At 47.2% G+C, this 17,589-nt stretch overlaps 2 protein-coding genes across 2 annotated transcripts in view; one reads left to right on the top strand and one right to left on the bottom strand.

Annotated features, from left to right (window-relative positions):
• The window catches only part of ITGAE (integrin subunit alpha E), a 61,921-nt gene continuing 44,332 nt past the window's right edge, over positions 1–17,589 (bottom strand). Inside the window, exons 21-31 of the mRNA XM_040244444.1 lie at positions 15,288–15,420; positions 13,645–13,743; positions 12,871–12,950; positions 11,984–12,061; positions 11,417–11,480; positions 11,225–11,332; positions 7,778–7,834; positions 7,361–7,456; positions 5,555–5,650; positions 2,594–2,704; positions 1–1,755 (exon numbers count right to left, since the gene is read on the bottom strand). Coding sequence (XP_040100378.1) covers positions 1,660–1,755; positions 2,594–2,704; positions 5,555–5,650; positions 7,361–7,456; positions 7,778–7,834; positions 11,225–11,332; positions 11,417–11,480; positions 11,984–12,061; positions 12,871–12,950; positions 13,645–13,743; positions 15,288–15,420 — 1,018 coding nt within the window. The 3' untranslated portion in view covers positions 1–1,659. The remainder of the gene's footprint in view (positions 1,756–2,593; positions 2,705–5,554; positions 5,651–7,360; positions 7,457–7,777; positions 7,835–11,224; positions 11,333–11,416; positions 11,481–11,983; positions 12,062–12,870; positions 12,951–13,644; positions 13,744–15,287; positions 15,421–17,589) is intronic.
• Positions 7,759–10,995, top strand: HASPIN (histone H3 associated protein kinase). The gene has a single exon (XM_040243725.1). The coding sequence runs from the start codon at positions 8,039–8,041 to the stop codon at positions 10,382–10,384; it is 2,346 nt and encodes a 781-aa protein (XP_040099659.1). The 5' UTR covers positions 7,759–8,038; the 3' UTR covers positions 10,385–10,995.

Raw genomic sequence — 17,589 nt, 5'->3', positions numbered from 1 at the left:
AAATATCTAAGCAAATTTACTTTCTTTTCCTTCAAAGGCATACCTCAGAGTGCAAGTTTGGTTCCAGACACCATGACAAAGCAAATATCATAATAAAATGAGTCATACAGATTTTGGTTTCCCAGTACATATAAAAGTTACGTCAGGACTTCAGTGGTTAAGAATCCGTCTTGTAATGCAAAAGACACTGGGTTCAATCCCTGGTCCAGAAAGATTCCACATGCTGAGGTAACTAAACCCATGTGCCACAACTACTGAGCCCCTGCTCTACAGCCCATGAGCTGCAGCTACTGCAGCCTGCGTGCCCTAAGGCCTGTGCCCTGCAACAAGAGAAGCCGAAGCAGTAAGAAGCACGTGCACTCAACTAGAGAGCAGTCCTCGCTGGCTGCAACTAGAGAAAGCCCACAAGCAGCAACAAAGAGTCAGCACAGCCAAAAAAAAAATTTTTTTTTAAGTCAGGCACAGAGTTAAGTTCTTAGACCCCCGTAAGTCCTAGTTAGAGAAATAATGATGGGAAAAAGTATATATATCAGAAAGACTCCAAATTACCATTATATGCAGACAGGACTTTGAAGTCAATGGAAAAGCTATGAAGAAACAGAGTCCAGGGACTTCCCTGGCGGCCCAGCGTTTAGGACTCAGCCCTTTCTCTGTGAGGATTCAATCCCTGGTTGCAGAACTGCGATCCCATAAGCCTCACAGCTCAGACAAAGACAAACAAAAAGAAATAATGAAAGCACGTGAATTAGATAAAGAACACAGAGGGATCGCAGGACTGCTTTCTACATTACATACTCCTGCTTCGCTTGTTTGCGATGATATTTATTGCCCATGAAAACTGTGCCACTGCACGGCTGAAAGTGGAGATGCAGTGAGGTTTTAACAGCATGGGGCATATAAATAAAATAAGGATACCAAGAGCAAAGTCAGCTGTAATGAGGCCCTAATCTCAGTGTCCCCAACTCCCTGGCCAGGTTCCACCTCCCCCTGTGGACAAGCATGTCTCTCATTGAGACACGAAGGTCCCGGAGCAAGTCACTCAGCAGGAAGCCAGGCGAGGACCCGCACAGGATGTTAAGCAGACACTACAGAACAAAGTCCTGGTCTCCTCTCCCTCCTTGTTCCTGTTTTGGTAACCCCTGTTTTTCTACTTTTTACTTTTGTTCTGGGGGGTGCTTTTTCATGGCCTGATTTGAAATAACAGACTGCATCCTTCGATCATAAAAATGCCAGACTAGGAACTGCTTCCGACCACTGTCCCTGACAAAGATGTACTTCATGGAACACTATTTTGGAAGATGTTAACAGAAATGGCATGAAAAAAGTCCTCTTAGGCAAGTAAGCCTGAGAGATGCTGTATAACCTCCTCTGGGGCAGGGCAGGGGGTATCACAAGGTATATCATATTTGCATATTAAAGGCACTTCTGTAAAGAAAATAGTTTACCTTTATTTACCACCAAATGTTTCCCAGGTTTCTTTTCTGCACAATGCACAGGCACTTTGGGGACAATGTATGGTTAAAAACACTCCACAAACAACTTGTTAGATTCCGCACTTGGTTGTCCTAAAGGAAAGGTCGTCTGTACAACCTAAAAGGAAGGTCTCTAGAAGCTTCAGGACTTGCTGACACTCTCTTCGGATGGATGAGAAAGCTGCTCCTAATTATCTTCTTCCAGCAGACTCTGTGATTTTAGCTGGTCCTTTCTTATGCTCTCCAAGTTCAGCTCTCTGTATTTTCTTTTAAAAAAGCCACACTAAAACAAAGGGAGGGAAGACCAATTACAGGCCTAAGCTATCCATCTGCTTTAAATACCGCCTTCCCACAAGCATTCTCTGTGTTCAGTCCCCAGTCAGAACTGGTCTTCCACCTTCCTCTGAACCCCCACCCCACTTTCACCTTTTTAATTTAACTAATTCTGCTAAGTACGATCGTTTCAGCTGTACTGGATCTATTTATGTAAAAGATAGAAAGAGATCAAGTACAGCCCCCCTACACATCAAGAAACTCACAATTTAGTGGGAAGAGAAATAATGACAACACAGTATAACCACTGCTTCTTGGAAGGGTTTCTATAGGGCAGTTCAAGGGAAAAGCATAAAGGTCAGTTCAGAGGACTCAGGAATCTCTGGGCTGAGTTTTAAGGGAAGAGTGAGAGCAAATTATGAAGGAAAGGGCTTGGGAGGCGAGTGTAGAGAGCCTCACTACAAACACAGAGACAAAGCTATTCAGTTCAGTGTGTTGAGAAAAAAAGCAAGACTCGAGGGTAGAGAGAGTAGAGGCAGACATTAGATGCCTTGAATAGCAGTGAAAGAGTTTGAACATTAAATCAGGAGAAGGAAAGAAAAGGATTTAAATAGGAAAGGAACATCAGGTCCCTTTTAGGAAAATATCTCTGTATTCCAATTCTTCAATTAGATCTTGATCTTTTTCAGACAGAAACTGTCTTGATCCATTTGCCTCAACAGGTGTGTGGTTGAAGGAAGAAGGAAAAGGGATCACAAGGCTAGGGTAGCTGCTCAAGGTCGAGGGCTGGCTCTCTAAGCAGAATTCTGCCCAACACCAGAACCTTCATGAACGTGGGGGGAACTGACCTTGACTAGGATGACTATAATCACGATCAAAACCAGAAGGCCCCCGACACTGCTTTTAATGATGAGAGACAGAGAATACGCCTCCTCATCTTTCAGGAAGATGACAGTGATCTGCAACGAAACACAGAGATCACCCTGTAAGTTGTGAAGCAAAATGAGGTAAAAATTCCACATTATTTTAAGAAGCGAAATATGAGAACTTGGCAACATACCGTGTATTGATCAAGACTGACAGCAGTAAAGCAAAAAGCTAAACCTTTCCTGATGCAGTATTTTAAACTATCTAATGAGATTTCTGGTTTCTGGTTCCACATGTAAGGGGCTTGGAAGTCACCACTCCATGCTAACAAGGAAAAAGGTGACCAGACTGGAAAATCAACAACTTTTCTTGGATCCCTAAGAGAGGGGAGGACATCAGGCAAACCTGCTGCCACCAAGAGCAGAGGGACAGACAGACAGATGGACACAGAGAGCAGAGGCTCACTACCTCCAGGGAAGGAAATCCTGAACTGCAACGGATGGGACTGCTGTAAGCACAACAGTGATGATTCTGGGGCTACAAACTCCAGAGAACCCAGCCACTGGGGTGAGGTTTACTCCAGGAGCTTGACCAGGTTCCCACACTCAATGCTGGAGAAAAAACCCTTCATGCTTCCGGCAGGGGGAGCGGAAAAGGAACCACTTTGAAATAAGCCAAAGAACTCTGATCTGAACAAGGACTGGGCTCAGGGGAAACTAGTTAACCCTAGCCTAACCTGCTGGATATAATGAGAGCCTAACTGTTCTGGGGGAAGGGAAGTGCCCAACTCAAGCCCACTCTAGCCATCCTGTCCCAACTAAGGGGGCTGAAAAACACAGAGATGGTGAGAAAGTTCACAGGCCAGGGGCCCAGGCTCATTAAAAGACTGAGACCTAATCACAGAACCACAGAGCACCTCCCCTCCCCCACAGCTCACTACATTAATGAAGATCTGTCTACAGAAGTTCCTTTTACCTGGTTTAGCATTTCCAGCTATCAAAAGAAAATTATCGGGTATACCAAAAGGCAAAAAAAACAAAATTTGAAGAAAGAGAGTAAGCACCAGAACCAGATACGGCAAGAATGTCAGAATTATCAGGCTGGCAATTTAAAACAACCACGATGAATATGCTAAGGGCTCCAAAGGATAGAACAGACAGCGCACAAGAAGAAAGAGCAGACGGGCAATGTAAGCAGAGAGATGGAGACCCTAAGAAAGAACCAGAAAGAAATACTAGAGATGAACAGCTGCTGTGACAGGAACAAAGAATGCCTTCAATGCACTCGGTAAACTGGACATGGCTGAGGAAAGAATCTCTGAGCTAGACAGAGCAACAGAATGTTCGAAAAACAAAGAGAACAAAAACTGGAGGTGGGGTGGGGGGAGGAATAAACCAGAGGGACAGGAAAGTGATCTGATGACCAAAATACTTTGTACAAACTATTCTGGTCTCTTATCTAGCAGTCCGCCAGGAGACTGTGACCTTCTGGTGGTGTGTGTGTGAGAGAGAGAGTCTGAACCAGGCACAGGTTCAGTCCCTGGTCGGGGAACTAAGAGCCCACATGCCATGTGCCGGGGGCCCGAAAAACGAGAAAAAGAAAGAAAAGGGAAGCCATGTGAAGAAAAACTCCTTTTGCTACTGACCTCTTGGCTTCCTATTCTGTATTCTGCCATGTGAAAATGTACTGCTGGGAGAGGTGGCGACTTTGGGCCAGCCACAAGGGAAGGTATCACCAGCACATAGTCAGGAGAGCCCAAGGTTTGAAGGAGCCCGGCCACTAACACTGGTCTGCCTCCACCCCCAGATAAACACAAAAGGCCTTTAAGGCACATTAGCAGGAGGTTTTTTGGTGGTTTTTTTTTTTTTTTTTTTGCAGCTGAAATGCACTTAAAACTTAGCTTCGGGTACTGAATTTTAAAAAAGGAAAATCATCATGGGGACTCTACAATAAAAGCATCAGTAAGTAAAGGGGGAACATTTATACATAAATAAATGACTTAAGAATGTGCATATAAGACACTGTTAACAGGAACTCTCTTGGGGAGGAGGGAATCCAGGGTGTGGGAGACAGGGAGTGAAGGAATCACTATTTTTCATTTGGGATCTTTGCATAAGACTTGAATTTTCTTGCTTTTCTGTTGCTGTTGTTGTTTTTTTTAATCTGTGCAATGATATAATGGGAACACTTCTCTTTCTTCCACATCATTTTCTGTATCAGACATACTCAAAAATAAACAGAAATGATATTTCTGACATGTCTAGAGAACTGTGCCTTTCCCCTCCTCCAGGGAGGAAAGCAGAGGAGCTAATGTTGAGCAATCCACTCTCACTCTCTTGACACTCAGGCTTCACTAAAGAGCTCACAGATGGACCATTTCTGGCGCTAGCAGCCACCTAGGGCAAGTGTCAACAAGAACGACAGTCTTCAGCCCACAGACCACAAAGGTCAAAGGTCAGTCTGACTTGCAGTCACATGTAAAACCTCTGCAAAACAAATCCAAGGGTTCCAGGACTTAGTTTAAGACTTATAAGAGAATTCTGTGCTCATGAGTATTATAACCGTGGGCCACTGTAACTAAACACTGGTGTCACACACTAGGAAGCGAGTTAATACATATAATTAAAAAACTTCTCAACTAGGAAACAAAAAAAATTTTTCAAATCAAAGTATATATAGATAGGTGTTGATTCCAGCCTAGTTGTAACAACTGAGTCTTCCTCTGCTTAGGCCTCTTATTCAGTTGCCTCATTTCAGAGACAGAAAATCTTAGGCAGAAGCTGAGTAACTCAAGGTCATGGAGACAGCGGGTTGCAGAGTCAAGAGCAGAGGTGATAAGACTGAAACAGGAAGAGGGCAATAGCAAGTGCCTATTTGTACAAGGGCGCTAAAGCCAGGCACAGGCTGCCCAGGACAGCACCCAGAAAACAGCCAGGGATTACCTTAGTTCTGTGGTTCTCTGTGTTGAGCCCCTCATACAGAGATTTGTTGAAAGATATTTCACCAAGGATCTGCAGCTCAGTCACATCTCTTAGTAACTATAAGATGGGAGAGAAAAAAAAGAAACATATTTTAGACATGGACCTACGTTTTTCGGGGGGGGGTTAACTTTTTTTAGAATTGGAGTATAGTTGATTTAAAATAGACTTCTAAAACAAATGGACTTACAATTCCTGGACAGCATCATCCCTTACGTTTCTGTTTTTTGGTTGAGGCATTGTGGGATCTTAGTTCCCTGACCAGGGATCGAACCTATACCCCCTGCATTGGAGGGCAAAATCTCACCAACTGGACTGCCAGGGAAACCGCCCCTCCCCTCTCATCTTTCCCTTTAAATGTGTTCCTTCTCCAGTATTCCTCAAGTCTAAAGAATGGCCTCAGCAACCACTAAGTTTCCCAAGCCAGAAACCTAGTTAAACCTCAACTTCTTTTCCCTTACCCTTAACCTCACACCACACTCCCATCCCCAAGTCAGTTCTTAATGATTCCTTTTTTTTCTTTTTTCAGTCTCTCTTAACACCTGTCCCTTTTCCTCCACTCTCACTGCTACTTCTTTAGCTCAGATCCATCATTCTCACCTGGATCATCACAAGATGTTAAACTTGACTTTAGTTCCTACTTTTGAATGAGTGTTAAGGGAAAGTCTCGCTAAGAAGGTAACATGTGAATTAAATATAAGAAAAAAGCACAAACATGAAGATCTAGGAGAAAAGCTGTCTTATGCAGAAGGAACAGCAAGTACAAAGGTCCAGTGGCTAGAACAATATCAGCAAGCTAGAGTCTAAGAAGCAGGGAAGACGAAAGTATTAGGAGATGGAGGAGAAAGCGGAAACCAGATCATAGGATGCCTGGGACACCACTGAAAAAGACAAATTTTAGTCTAAGTGTATACAATTTTTTTTAAAAAGCAGATAAGTGGTATAGTGTTTGCTTTTTAAAAATAGCTGTTCCATGTAGAATGTCGGTGAAGGGCATGGCAAAAGCACAGGCAAGAAAAGCAGAGAGGAGGCTACCACAGTGAATCCAGCAAGAGGTGGTGACCTGAACAACAGCAGCAGTGGAGACACACAGAAGTGAATGGATTTAGAACATATCTGGGGGTGGGTAGAATGACAGAGTTTGCTGCTGGAACAGATAAGCGGATGTAAGAAAAAGGATCGGACTTCCCTGGTGGTCCAGTGGCTAAGACTCAGAGCTCCCAAAGCAGGGAACATGGGTTGGATCCCTGGTCAGGGAACTAGATCCTGCAAGCCACAACTAAGACTTGGCGCAGCCAAATAAGTAAATAAATATTAGGAAAAAAAAATTTAAGGAAAAGGAGTCGCCACAAGGAATTCCTAGAATCCCTAGTAAGTCAGCAGTGTAAGGGTACCCCAGATGGCTCAGAGGTAAAGAATCCGCCTGCCAATGCTGGGGCAGCAGGAGACGCGGGTTCCATCCCTGGGTCGTGAAGATCCCCTGGAGGAGGAAACGGCAACCCACTCCAGTATTCTTGTCAGGATAATCCAATGGACAGAGGAGCCTGGTGGGCTGCAGTCCGCCGGAACGCAGAGTCGGCCACCCCTGAGCACGCAAGCAACTGCTAAGTTACCCTAGTTAGTTACCCTGAGAGAGTGAGCAAGCAACAGTCTGGAGCAGAAAGTGGATCAACAGTCCTGTTTTGGACACGTTATATTTGGAGATGCTATTAATATTATCGTTTCCAGGGAAGATGCCAGAGAAACGAGGATTAATCAAATCCTAAGTACCTGCTTTGGCTGATTCAAGGAGAGCTCTGCAGCCACGGTTACATTTTCTTTATCCGAGGTGACCTTACAGCTCACTGAATGCCATTCTTCCACAAGCTGAAAGAGGATGGGTGTTAATTACCACGATCTATTTATGGGGTGGAAAAGCTGGCAATTTTAACACTTAGCACACAGACAACCTCAAGGTCGAGGAATAAAGGGTGTGAGCAGTTTCTGCCTTCATTTGGTTCCAGCAAAGCCGCAACCCTGGCAAAAGTGAGCCGGTGAAGAGGCTAAGGGACGCCTCAGGAACGTTCGGCCTGTGCTTTCAGGGAAACCTCGCAAAGTACAATCCCGGCGTCTCACAGCACCCGCTTCAGGCCCTCCTCTCTCCCCCCATGACCCCCTCCCTCCGGTCTTTGGGATGACTGCGCTCACCTGAACCAGATCGCTCCCACAAACTCGCTCGTGAGCCTGAGTGCACACGGTGTGGGCCTGAAACGACAACCGCCCCAGTCCATCGCCGCAGCACAATGAAAAAGCCAAACCGCCATAGTTACCCGCCCCCTCCCACTTCTCGCGAGATCCGTCGTGATTGCGCGGACGCCCGGGCGCTAGGACCCGGCGGGCAGGCCCGTCCGCGTCTCGAGGAAGTCTCGCGGTGCTGTTAGCATTTGAACTGCCTGGCGGGTGCAGGCCATGGCGGCGTCACTCCCGCTACCCGCGAGTGGGCTCTTCCGAACGTACGGGGCAGCCGGCGGCGGGAGGCCGCGGCGGCGGCCGGGCCTGGCAGCCGTACAGTGGTTCCCTCCGCAGGACCGGAAGCGTTTCTTCAGCAGCAGTAGCAGTGACGCCAGCAGTGGCGGCCCCTCGCAGTCTGTCGTCTCCGACGATCCTGACGACCCCGACTTCCCCGGCAGCCCGGTGGGTCAGCAGCGGAGGCGCGCTCGCGCCCGACTCGCCAAGGGCCGGCCGAGTCAGATCGCGACCCCGAGACGCCTGAGGCTGCGATCGCGGTGCCCGCGGAAGTGCAGCACCCCCTGCGGCCCGCTAGGACCGCCGTCCTTTCCCAACAGCAACCCGGGCTGCCTGAGCCCGGACCTCAGTGTGTGCGGCCAGCCCAGGGACGGCGGCGAGCTGGGCACCAGTGCCTCCCTGTTCAGCTCTCTGGCCTCTCCCGGCCCCGGGTTCCCTGCGCCAGAAGACAGCATCTGTACCGACCCTTCCACCTTTCTGGATGCAGCCTCAGAAGCTCCGAGCAACTTCCACCTCCCAGAAGCCTCCCTGGACCAGGCACCCCTCCCCTGTTCCCAGGACGCAGCGACAGGAGGAGGCAGGCTCACCAAGTTGGCCCACCAAGCCCAGGCCAGCCTCAGGTCAGCTCTCTTTAGCTTTTTGGACTCAGGAAATCCTGAGGATTCCGAGCTTAGGACAGATGGGAAGAATTTGCAGGAGTTCTGCCATGACAGGGAACTGGTGGGGAGGAGGCAGGAGAGCCCAGGTTTATCAGGCAGAGGTAAGAAGAGGGCCACAGACCAGGACTCTTGTCGAGAGATTGAGTCTCAAGGGTCTGTCCAGATAGACTACGGGGAGGCCCGTGGGTGCAAGGGCGGAATCGCACCTGGGAAAAACAACTGGCCTGAGAGAACCAGGCTAAGCCGAAAAAGGAAGCATCGAGGGACAACAGAAACCTCCCTCCTCCATCACTGCCAGGTTACAAAAGGCCAAAAGATGGAAGACGGTTCATGTGTCACCCAGGACCTGACTCTTTTACAGAATGCCTGCTCTTGGACCAAAACCAGAGCCTCCTTCAGTTTCCACAAGAAGAAGATCGTGACAGCTGTGTCTGAAGTGTGCAGCTGCAACACCCTGGCCAGTTCTCTGTGTGAGTCCCTCACATCAGAATATTCACACCACCCTGTTCAGAACAGAACAAGCTGTGCTCTGTCCCCCCGGCACTCCTCCTCTATGTATTTGCTAACCCCCTTAAAGACACAGCAGGTCACAGACAAAAAGACATCTGATGCAGAAAAGCTTTATGGAGAATGCAATCAGGTGGGTCCTATCCCCTTCAGCGACTATCTCTCCGAAGAAAAACTGGAATGCTGTGAGAAGATTGGAGAAGGGGTGTTTGGTGAGGTGTTTCAAACAGTTGCTAACCGCACACCTGTAGCCCTAAAAATCATTGCTATCGAAGGACAGGACTTAGTCAATGGAGCTCACCAGAAAACTTTTGAGGAAATCCTGCCAGAAATCATCATCTCCAAAGAGCTGAGCCTCTTGTCTGATGAGACATGCAACCGCACAGAAGGCTTCATTGGGCTGAACTCGGTACACTGCGTTCAAGGATCTTACCCTCCCTTGCTCCTCCAAGCCTGGGATCACTATCACTCAACCAAAGGGTCTGCAAACGACCGGCCTGACTTTTTCGGGGAAGACCAGCTCTTCATCGTGCTGGAATTTGAGTTTGGAGGGATCGACCTAGAGCAAATGAGAAAGAAGCTGTCCTCCATTGCCACTGCCAAGAGCATTCTGCACCAGATCACTGCCTCCCTCGCCGTGGCTGAGGCCTCACTGCACTTTGAGCACCGAGACTTGCACTGGGGGAACGTGCTCTTAAAGAAGACCAGCCTCAAAGAGCTCCACTATACCCTCAATGGGAAGACAAGCTCCGTCCCCACCCGAGGTCTGCAAGTCAACATCATCGACTACACCCTGTCCCGCTTGGAGCGGGATGGGATTGTGGTTTTTTGTGATATCTCCGGGGACGAGGACCTGTTTACGGGACAAGGCGACTACCAGTTTGAGATCTATAGGCTGATGAGGAAAGAAAACAACAACTGCTGGGGTGAATACCACCCTTACAACAACGTGCTCTGGCTACATTACCTCACAGATAAGATCCTGAATCAGATGACCTTCAAGTCCAAACATAACACCCCCGCCTTGAAGCGAATGAAGAAACAGATCCAGCATTTCTATCAGACTATGCTGAACTTCAGCTCTGCCACGGACCTGCTGTGCCAGCACAGTCTGTTTAAGTAAGCCGGGGGTACTGACCACCCCCAAAGGAGAGGGCGTGGAACTAGAAGCCCCTGATTCTGTTTTTAATCTCTGTCCCCACAGCAGGGTGGGATTCCTGCTCTTACAAGTTTCCAATCAGCTGTTCAAACAAGAATTTTGTTTCCAAGTGGAAACTGACATGTTTAAACTTAACAAATATTCTTTAAAAATAAACTATATGTGAGAACATCGTTTACAACTGAAAAGCCCTTTTTCTGTCAGCAGACTTCATTTTGTAAATTCCTTTCCACAGTTTCCTTTTTGAACCTCCACACTTGATGTAGCCTGGACAGAAAAGAAGAAAATCAGGAACACCCAAGGCCTCAGCTGTCATACTGCTAAGAGCCTGTTGCTGTAGGTGTCATAAGGCTGGCTTTGGGAACCACACTACAGATGAGTCAACTAAGAGCAAAGAGGCTGTACCACAGCAGAGTCCCAGGCGTACAGACTGGGAGACAAGAAGAAAAGAAGAAGGTAGCCTGTTTATAGGAAGAAGGGCCACATGTTTATCAGTCTCATTTGCCAATCACAGAGAAGCAGAATTTATCCATGATTTTCAAAGGGAAAATAAATGTCTCCATGGCTACTAAAAAGGTTGAATTTTGTTTACTTTTTTCATCAAGGGAAGAAAAATTGAAATGTCAGTTTGGGCTGAGTAGTTAATATTCCTTATGAATATGACTTGGGTAATTTACTCCTAAAATGCATTCCCAGGTTAACTCATCTTTTTTCTACTCCTTTTTCTAGAGTTCTAGTTTTTATACCTTTGAGAATCCATAGCCACTCTGGAAAGAGATGTGATACAGAACCGCCTCTATGTACCTGAGTCTTGGTCAGGTTCGTCACTGTTAGGAACTGGAAACCTTGTAATTTAACTGGAACACAAATTTGCAACTGGAACTCAGCTCCAAAGAGGTTCTCCCCATGTACCTACAAGATAAAATCCAAGCGGAAAGTCACGGCTGGTGTTGTTCTGCCACCTGTTGGCTTTGCGATGATGAGCAGAGCACTTACGTTGAAGAGGAACTCTTTGTGGTGGGAAGACCCCTGGCTTGTGTTCATGTACATCACTGAGGGTCTGCAGTTGAGAGGACATGGGTTAGGCCTCAGGGCCCCTTTCTCATTTTAAATAAACCTCAGTGCTATCAATTGGACATACTACAAGGGCCCCTGATTCTTAAGAGAGATCAAAGTTGAATAGCAAAATGTTGAGCAGTGGTGGGGCAGTTGGGATCAGGTTAGAATATTTGAATTCAGTCCCTTCAGGCTGGTTCTGTATCTGATTATCATTCCTCAGGGGGGCCTTACTTTTTGTCTTCCTTTCTTCCTAATTCCTTAAGTCCTCTCTTCCTTCCTTAGCATCCCATCAGTTCCCTTTGGTATCAAGACCTGTTGGCACTGTTCCTTCTTTGATTACAGCCACAGGGTTTCTAGGACCTAACAGTGCCCTAGAGATCGGTGGGAGTCTGGATTCTAAGCAGCCTCCTCTCAGGGAAAGGCAATGCCCACATCCACCCTGACCACTAGACCCACCCACAAAAGAAAACGCCTGAAGGTGTGGGGCCCCCCGGAAGTACTTACTTGGGAAGAACCGCAATGAAGGCATGTTTGATTTGAAGGCTGTGAGTTTTATTGACCAAAGACCTTCTTTCATTGGAACTAGGAAATTAAGAGTGTCAGTTTATAGCACCCCTGCTTTGTACACATGGCTGCTGCTTACCTTGGCTTCCCAGGATCACTGGGGGTTAGATAGAAAAGACTCTTGGAGATAAACAGAGTGCAGAAGACTCTGCACTGGAAGACCAGACTTGGAGAAACACTGATTTTAAAAGAGTTTCTCCAGGACTTCTCTGCCAGTCCAGTGGTTAAGACTCCACGCTCCCAATTCAGGGGGCACAGGTTCAGTTCCTGGTCAGGGAACTAGAATCCTGCATGTTGCACAGTATGGCAAAAAAGACAGTTTCTCAGCCTTGACAATATTGACATTTAGGGCCAGGAAAGTCTTTATGAGTGGCTATTCTGTATATTGTAGGATGTTAACATCCCAGGTCTCTACCCACTAGATGTCAATAACACCCCCACCAAAGTCATGCCAATCAAAACTGCCTTCAGGCGCTGCCCCTGGGAGCAGAATTACCCCTGTTTGAGAACTTTGCCAACTGTGTACCCTACCCCAAACATAGAGGTTTTGCAGAAGACAGAGCATCTCTGAGGTTAGATGAACCAAAATGAGCTCTCCAGTGCAAAACTCAAGTCTACCAGACTATACCATAGTTTTACCTTGTCAATAAAGGAACATTTTAAATATCTCTGATAACAAGGCAAAGCCAGATCACTGCAGGGACACAGGTGCCTTCCTGGGGCTCCCTGAGGCTTCCCTTCTGGGGCAGTGAGGAGTCATAGCTCTGATGCACACGAGTGGGAGGGAGCCTTTTTGCAGGACCACAGCCCAGGCTCCCTTGACTTACTTGGTGACCATCACAGTGATGTTGGCTGTCCTGTTTGGAAAGGCACTCTCCTCCAGCTGCCAAACTAACGAAAAGTTTGCCTAGTTAAACAAAAAAAGGTGGATTGATTCTCGTTTATTCCACTCACAATTCAAACTGCTTCCTACTAACTAAACAGACCTGGAAAATGTAATTCAATACTCCATGCTTCTGTAGCACAGGATGCTTCGAGGTCCCATTATTCCACGTAATACAGTGTCAAGATGGGGTGAGCAGGGCAGACAGCATTATTCCCCTTTCACAGCCAAGGAAGCTGCTCGAGAGGTCCGCAGCACAGAGATCATCAGTGGCAGGTCAAGGCCTCCCCTCAGGGCTAATAACCTTCCAGGCGACCCCCAGCTTGGCTCTGCTGTACAGGGGTGAGCCCACCTTGTCTCTGTGACTGTACCCTCACCTCCACTGCTCCCTACTTCCAGAGCACACTGGGCAGCTTTACGCTCTGTTACAGATGACGGTGTAGTCAAGGAAAGTATGGAAATTGCAACTGGGAGATTCTAATGAGCCTGGGAAGTAGAAAACACCAACCCTAGGGTAGTGAGAAGAGTCAGCTAATCAAAACAGACTCACAGGACTTCCTTGGTGGTCCAGTGGCTAAGACGCTGAGCTCCCAATGCAGGGGGGCCGGGATTCCATCCCTGGTCAGAGAACTAGATCCCACGTGCCGCAACTCAAAGATCCTGCATGCCACAACTAAGACCCAGAGCAGCCAAATAAAAAAAAGAAAAACAGACTCACAGATGACCTCTTGAGGATGGGGTGATCAATCTCACACTTCATGACCAGGACAGAAGCAGTCGGCCTAGGGTCACCACACTGAATGTCTGCAGAAGGAGGCTGTTAACACAAAAGACGTGGTTTTGAAAAGGCAAAAAAAAAAAAAAAAAGGTCCAGTTTCCTCACAACAACATGCCAGACACCCTGCCAGGAGCTGGGGATGCAAATAAACCAGTCTTTGTCCTCGTCTCCACAAGTTGAGCAGAAGGGCTCGGTACTAGATGGTTGAAGAATTTAAACACAAGGCTTCAGGAGGGGTCCTGTGAGAGTGGCACAGAAACAAGCAGTGGAGAAAGATGAGGTCCAACCAGGAGGAATCAGTCTTCCTGGGGAGGGAGGCGTTTGAACTGCACCTTGGACCAGTGGAAGGCCCCCTGCATTGCCACGCAGGCTTTTTCAGCCATGGTTCCTCATCTGGACCACTGGATATGGAAAATGACTGAGTGGCCACTGTTTTCTTAAGGGTCTAGTTCCATTCTAGATGCTTAGGAGATTGTGGCATGTAACGGATGCTGTCCTAGCTCAACAGCCTCGGACCACCAGGGACACACCCATAATAAGACAGAGCCAGGTTTGTTGAGAGGAAAACTGCACTGTGGTGTATCTCACCAAACAAAGGAAAAGATAGTTATTAAAGGATTCTGGGGAAAGAGTTTGGGGAACTATAAACAAAGCAGTGTTTTATAGGCTCAAAATAAAGCAGGGATGGGACTTCCCTCATGGTCCAGTGGTTAAGACTTCGCCTTCCAATGCAGGGGGTGCAGGTTTGATCCCTGGTCAGGGAGCCAAGATCCCACATCCCTTGCAGCCAAACAACCAAAACATAAAACAGAAGCAATATTGCAACAAATTCTATAAAGACTTTAAAAATGGTCCACGTGAAAACAAAGAATATCCTTTAAAAAAAAAAAAAAAAGCCAGGGCTATGTGTAAAAGGGCCACTCAACATCAATTCTGGGCTGCAAAGTGGACCCAAAGACCCACTTTGTTGGAAACTATTCAGGTGAATGTGAAAAGCTGTGTGGAGAAACATATCTGAAGTTTCAAGTCTCAGATGGAAAATGAGAATGCTTCTCTTTGTCAAAACAGTTTAGATTCTCCAGGCAACAGTAAGATGGTTTCATAATTACAGATATAACTTCAAACAGCAAAGTTTCTGATTGCCTATGATTTTAGAGAGCAAAATTTCTCAGTGTTACAATATTTTACAGCTGCTGGGTGTCCTTGGGAGAAATACTGTTTTCTGGTATCTTACAGCTGGCTTTCAGTCTGTGCTCCCAGGCTGATGAAAGGTGGAGCAGACTTTTACTTTCCAGTCAAGCTAATTATAGATTATTTCTCTCTCAGAACTCTAGGTAAGAAAGGCTGCAGGCAGAAAGAGTGATTGGGTGGCAAAATAGCACCATTGATGTTTAAGGCAGAGAATGATATGACTGAATCCATGGCTTATTATTGGATTAGAGGGGATTTGTCTAGTTAATAATCATTTATTGAATGGACGAGGATGCGGCAGGAGACAGAGTTAGGAGGTTTCCATAACCAAGCAGAGATACAGGAAGGGAAAGTCATGAGCCATGTGGTTCCAAAACTGCTGTCATAGTTACCTTCTGTATCCTCTTAAACTGCAGGTTTCTGGGGAAATTCAAAGCCACATTCGTCATGTAGGAATCTTCCCCAGAGTTAGTCAGGCTAATGTTCATTGTCAGCTCCTTTGTGAGACCCACCACCAATTCCTGCCTGCACAGGGTAGGCAAAGAGATAAATGTTACCAGTTTATTTAATCTGTGAAAACCTCAGTGCAGTGCAACAGCACCTTCTTAACTTCTTAGATAATATTGCCTAAAGGATACATTTAGCCTAGATCTTCTTCCCCACAACAGAAGCAAGCACCTGGACTACCATACCCACCTCAGTTGCTGTGTGACATGACCATTTATTTAGTGTTTGGCATGTGTTGGGGACTGTGTTAAAAGTTTCACACTCTCTGCTAATCCTCGTGATAACTCTGTGAAATTGTATGGTTACTCTCTGTGCTGCAGTGACGGAAACAGAAGCCAGGGGAGGCTCACTCACTTGCCTGAGGTCCCACAGCCCCGAAAGAAAGTTGGGAGAATCAGATCTACATCCTCTTTCTACCACCAACTCACTGTGACCCCAGGCAATGTACTTTGAGACACAAATTCATCCATTTCACATATATTTATGGGAGATTTTGTGCCAGACACTGTGACCCCCAGGCAGTCTACTTTGAGACACAAATTCATCCATTTCACGTACATTTATGGGGGACTTTGTGCCAGACACCCCACCCAACGCAGGAGAAACCATGCAGGGGACAGACGCTGCCTCCACCCCTGCCTTGGCCTGAGCTTTCCCACCACAAAACCACCCCAGCCCTTCCAGATTACAGGTTGTGAGTTAAGACATGAGTCTGTTCAGCATGGAGAAGAGAAGATGTGGGGATGGGTGAGGGCTTCCTTCACACTGAGGCACCATGGGGTCCCGGAGTGCACAACCACTCTCAGTAATTGAGACCTACAGGGAAACACATTGACAACACGAAGAAAGCTTTCTAACCGTCTGAAAGGTCTTAAAATAGAATGTGCTGCTCTGGGGAGTAATGTGACCTGTGTCTTATTGAGTCATTTTTGTTTTTTATCACAGCTGAGAGGAGGATAGTGGGCAGTGACAGAGCCTGTGTGGGGATCCATCTGGGAGATGACACAGGCCTGAAATAAGACAGCAGCAGCGGCGATGGGCTGGCGTGCTGCGGTTCATGGAGTTGCAAAGAGTCGGACACGACTGAGCGACTGAGCTAACTAACTAAGTGGCGATGGAGAGGGTGATAAGGCCGTGCTTCCAAGCAGAGCACAAAAGAGACAGGAGCTGGGGACTCCCCTGCCAGTTCAATGGTTAAGGCTCAGTGCTTCCAGTGCAGAGGGTGTTGGTTCGATCCCTCATCAGGGAACTAGATCCTACATGCCATGAGCATGGCCAAAAACTAAAAAACTTTTTTTAAAAAGAGTCGAGGATGTGTCCTGAGTTTCTGTTTCAGAGTTTCCAGCCTGGATGACCCAGTGGGGCTAGCTGTGATGGAGAGAACACAGCGGGAGACCAGAGGGTGGAAACTGACCAGATGAGTTCAGTCCGGGACGTGATGAAAAGCGCTCAGAGGACAGGAAGGCAGGGACGCTGAAATGTCAGTTGGGTGTCTTGTCTCAGAGCCCAACAGAGAGATCTGAGAGTCACTGGAATATGTACAGGGATTCTTAACTCGAGGTCCAGGGACAGTTTCAGAGTTCCCTGAATGTAAACGCTTTATGTTTGCAAGTGTGATCTTCTAAAGACAAGTGTCTATAGTTTACCTTCAATTCTTCAGGAGATTCACATCCACAAAAAGGTCAAACCACTGAGGCATTTGGATGCTAAGGATTAGGCTCAATACTTTGGAAAAAAGGCGAGACTGCCAGCTGTGGACACTAGGGGGTGATGTAGGGCCAGCTGTTTCACAGTCTATTCCACAAGGACGTGGCTGGGAGGGCTTTAGGGGCTATAATGAATTCCCAGTTAGAAACAAGTCTTCCTGTTAGGCTGGAAGCACTCAAAAGCCTTGACTTGGCTCCTGCATGACTGAGACGAGCAGAGCTAAGCTATCTGCATCTGAAACACAAGTCCTGAACTGTCTATGAAAAGGTTTCTCAGGCCTCAGAACAGAGCTCTTCTTCGGAGATGCCAACTCAGCAAACCGGCCATCAATGCCATGTTCCGCACACAGCACCAGGTGTGCGGGGAAGGAGCATTTTAAGACCACCACACGTCCAAAACCAAACTCATGCAGCCCACTCCACTATTCATGCCTGGGGAATCCCATGGACGGAGGAGCCTGGCGGGGCACAGTCCATGGGG

Source organism: Oryx dammah, unplaced genomic scaffold, assembly GCF_014754425.2.
Source record: "Oryx dammah isolate SB20612 unplaced genomic scaffold, SCBI_Odam_1.1 HiC_scaffold_8, whole genome shotgun sequence".
Taxonomy (NCBI): Eukaryota; Metazoa; Chordata; class Mammalia; order Artiodactyla; family Bovidae; genus Oryx; species Oryx dammah.
This window is presented reverse-complemented; position numbering and strand designations above follow the sequence as displayed.

Coding starts and splice junctions, on each gene's coding strand:
- HASPIN (XM_040243725.1), top strand. CDS start 8,039: ATGGCGGCGTCACTCCCGCTACCCGCGAGTGGGCTCTTCCGAACGTAC.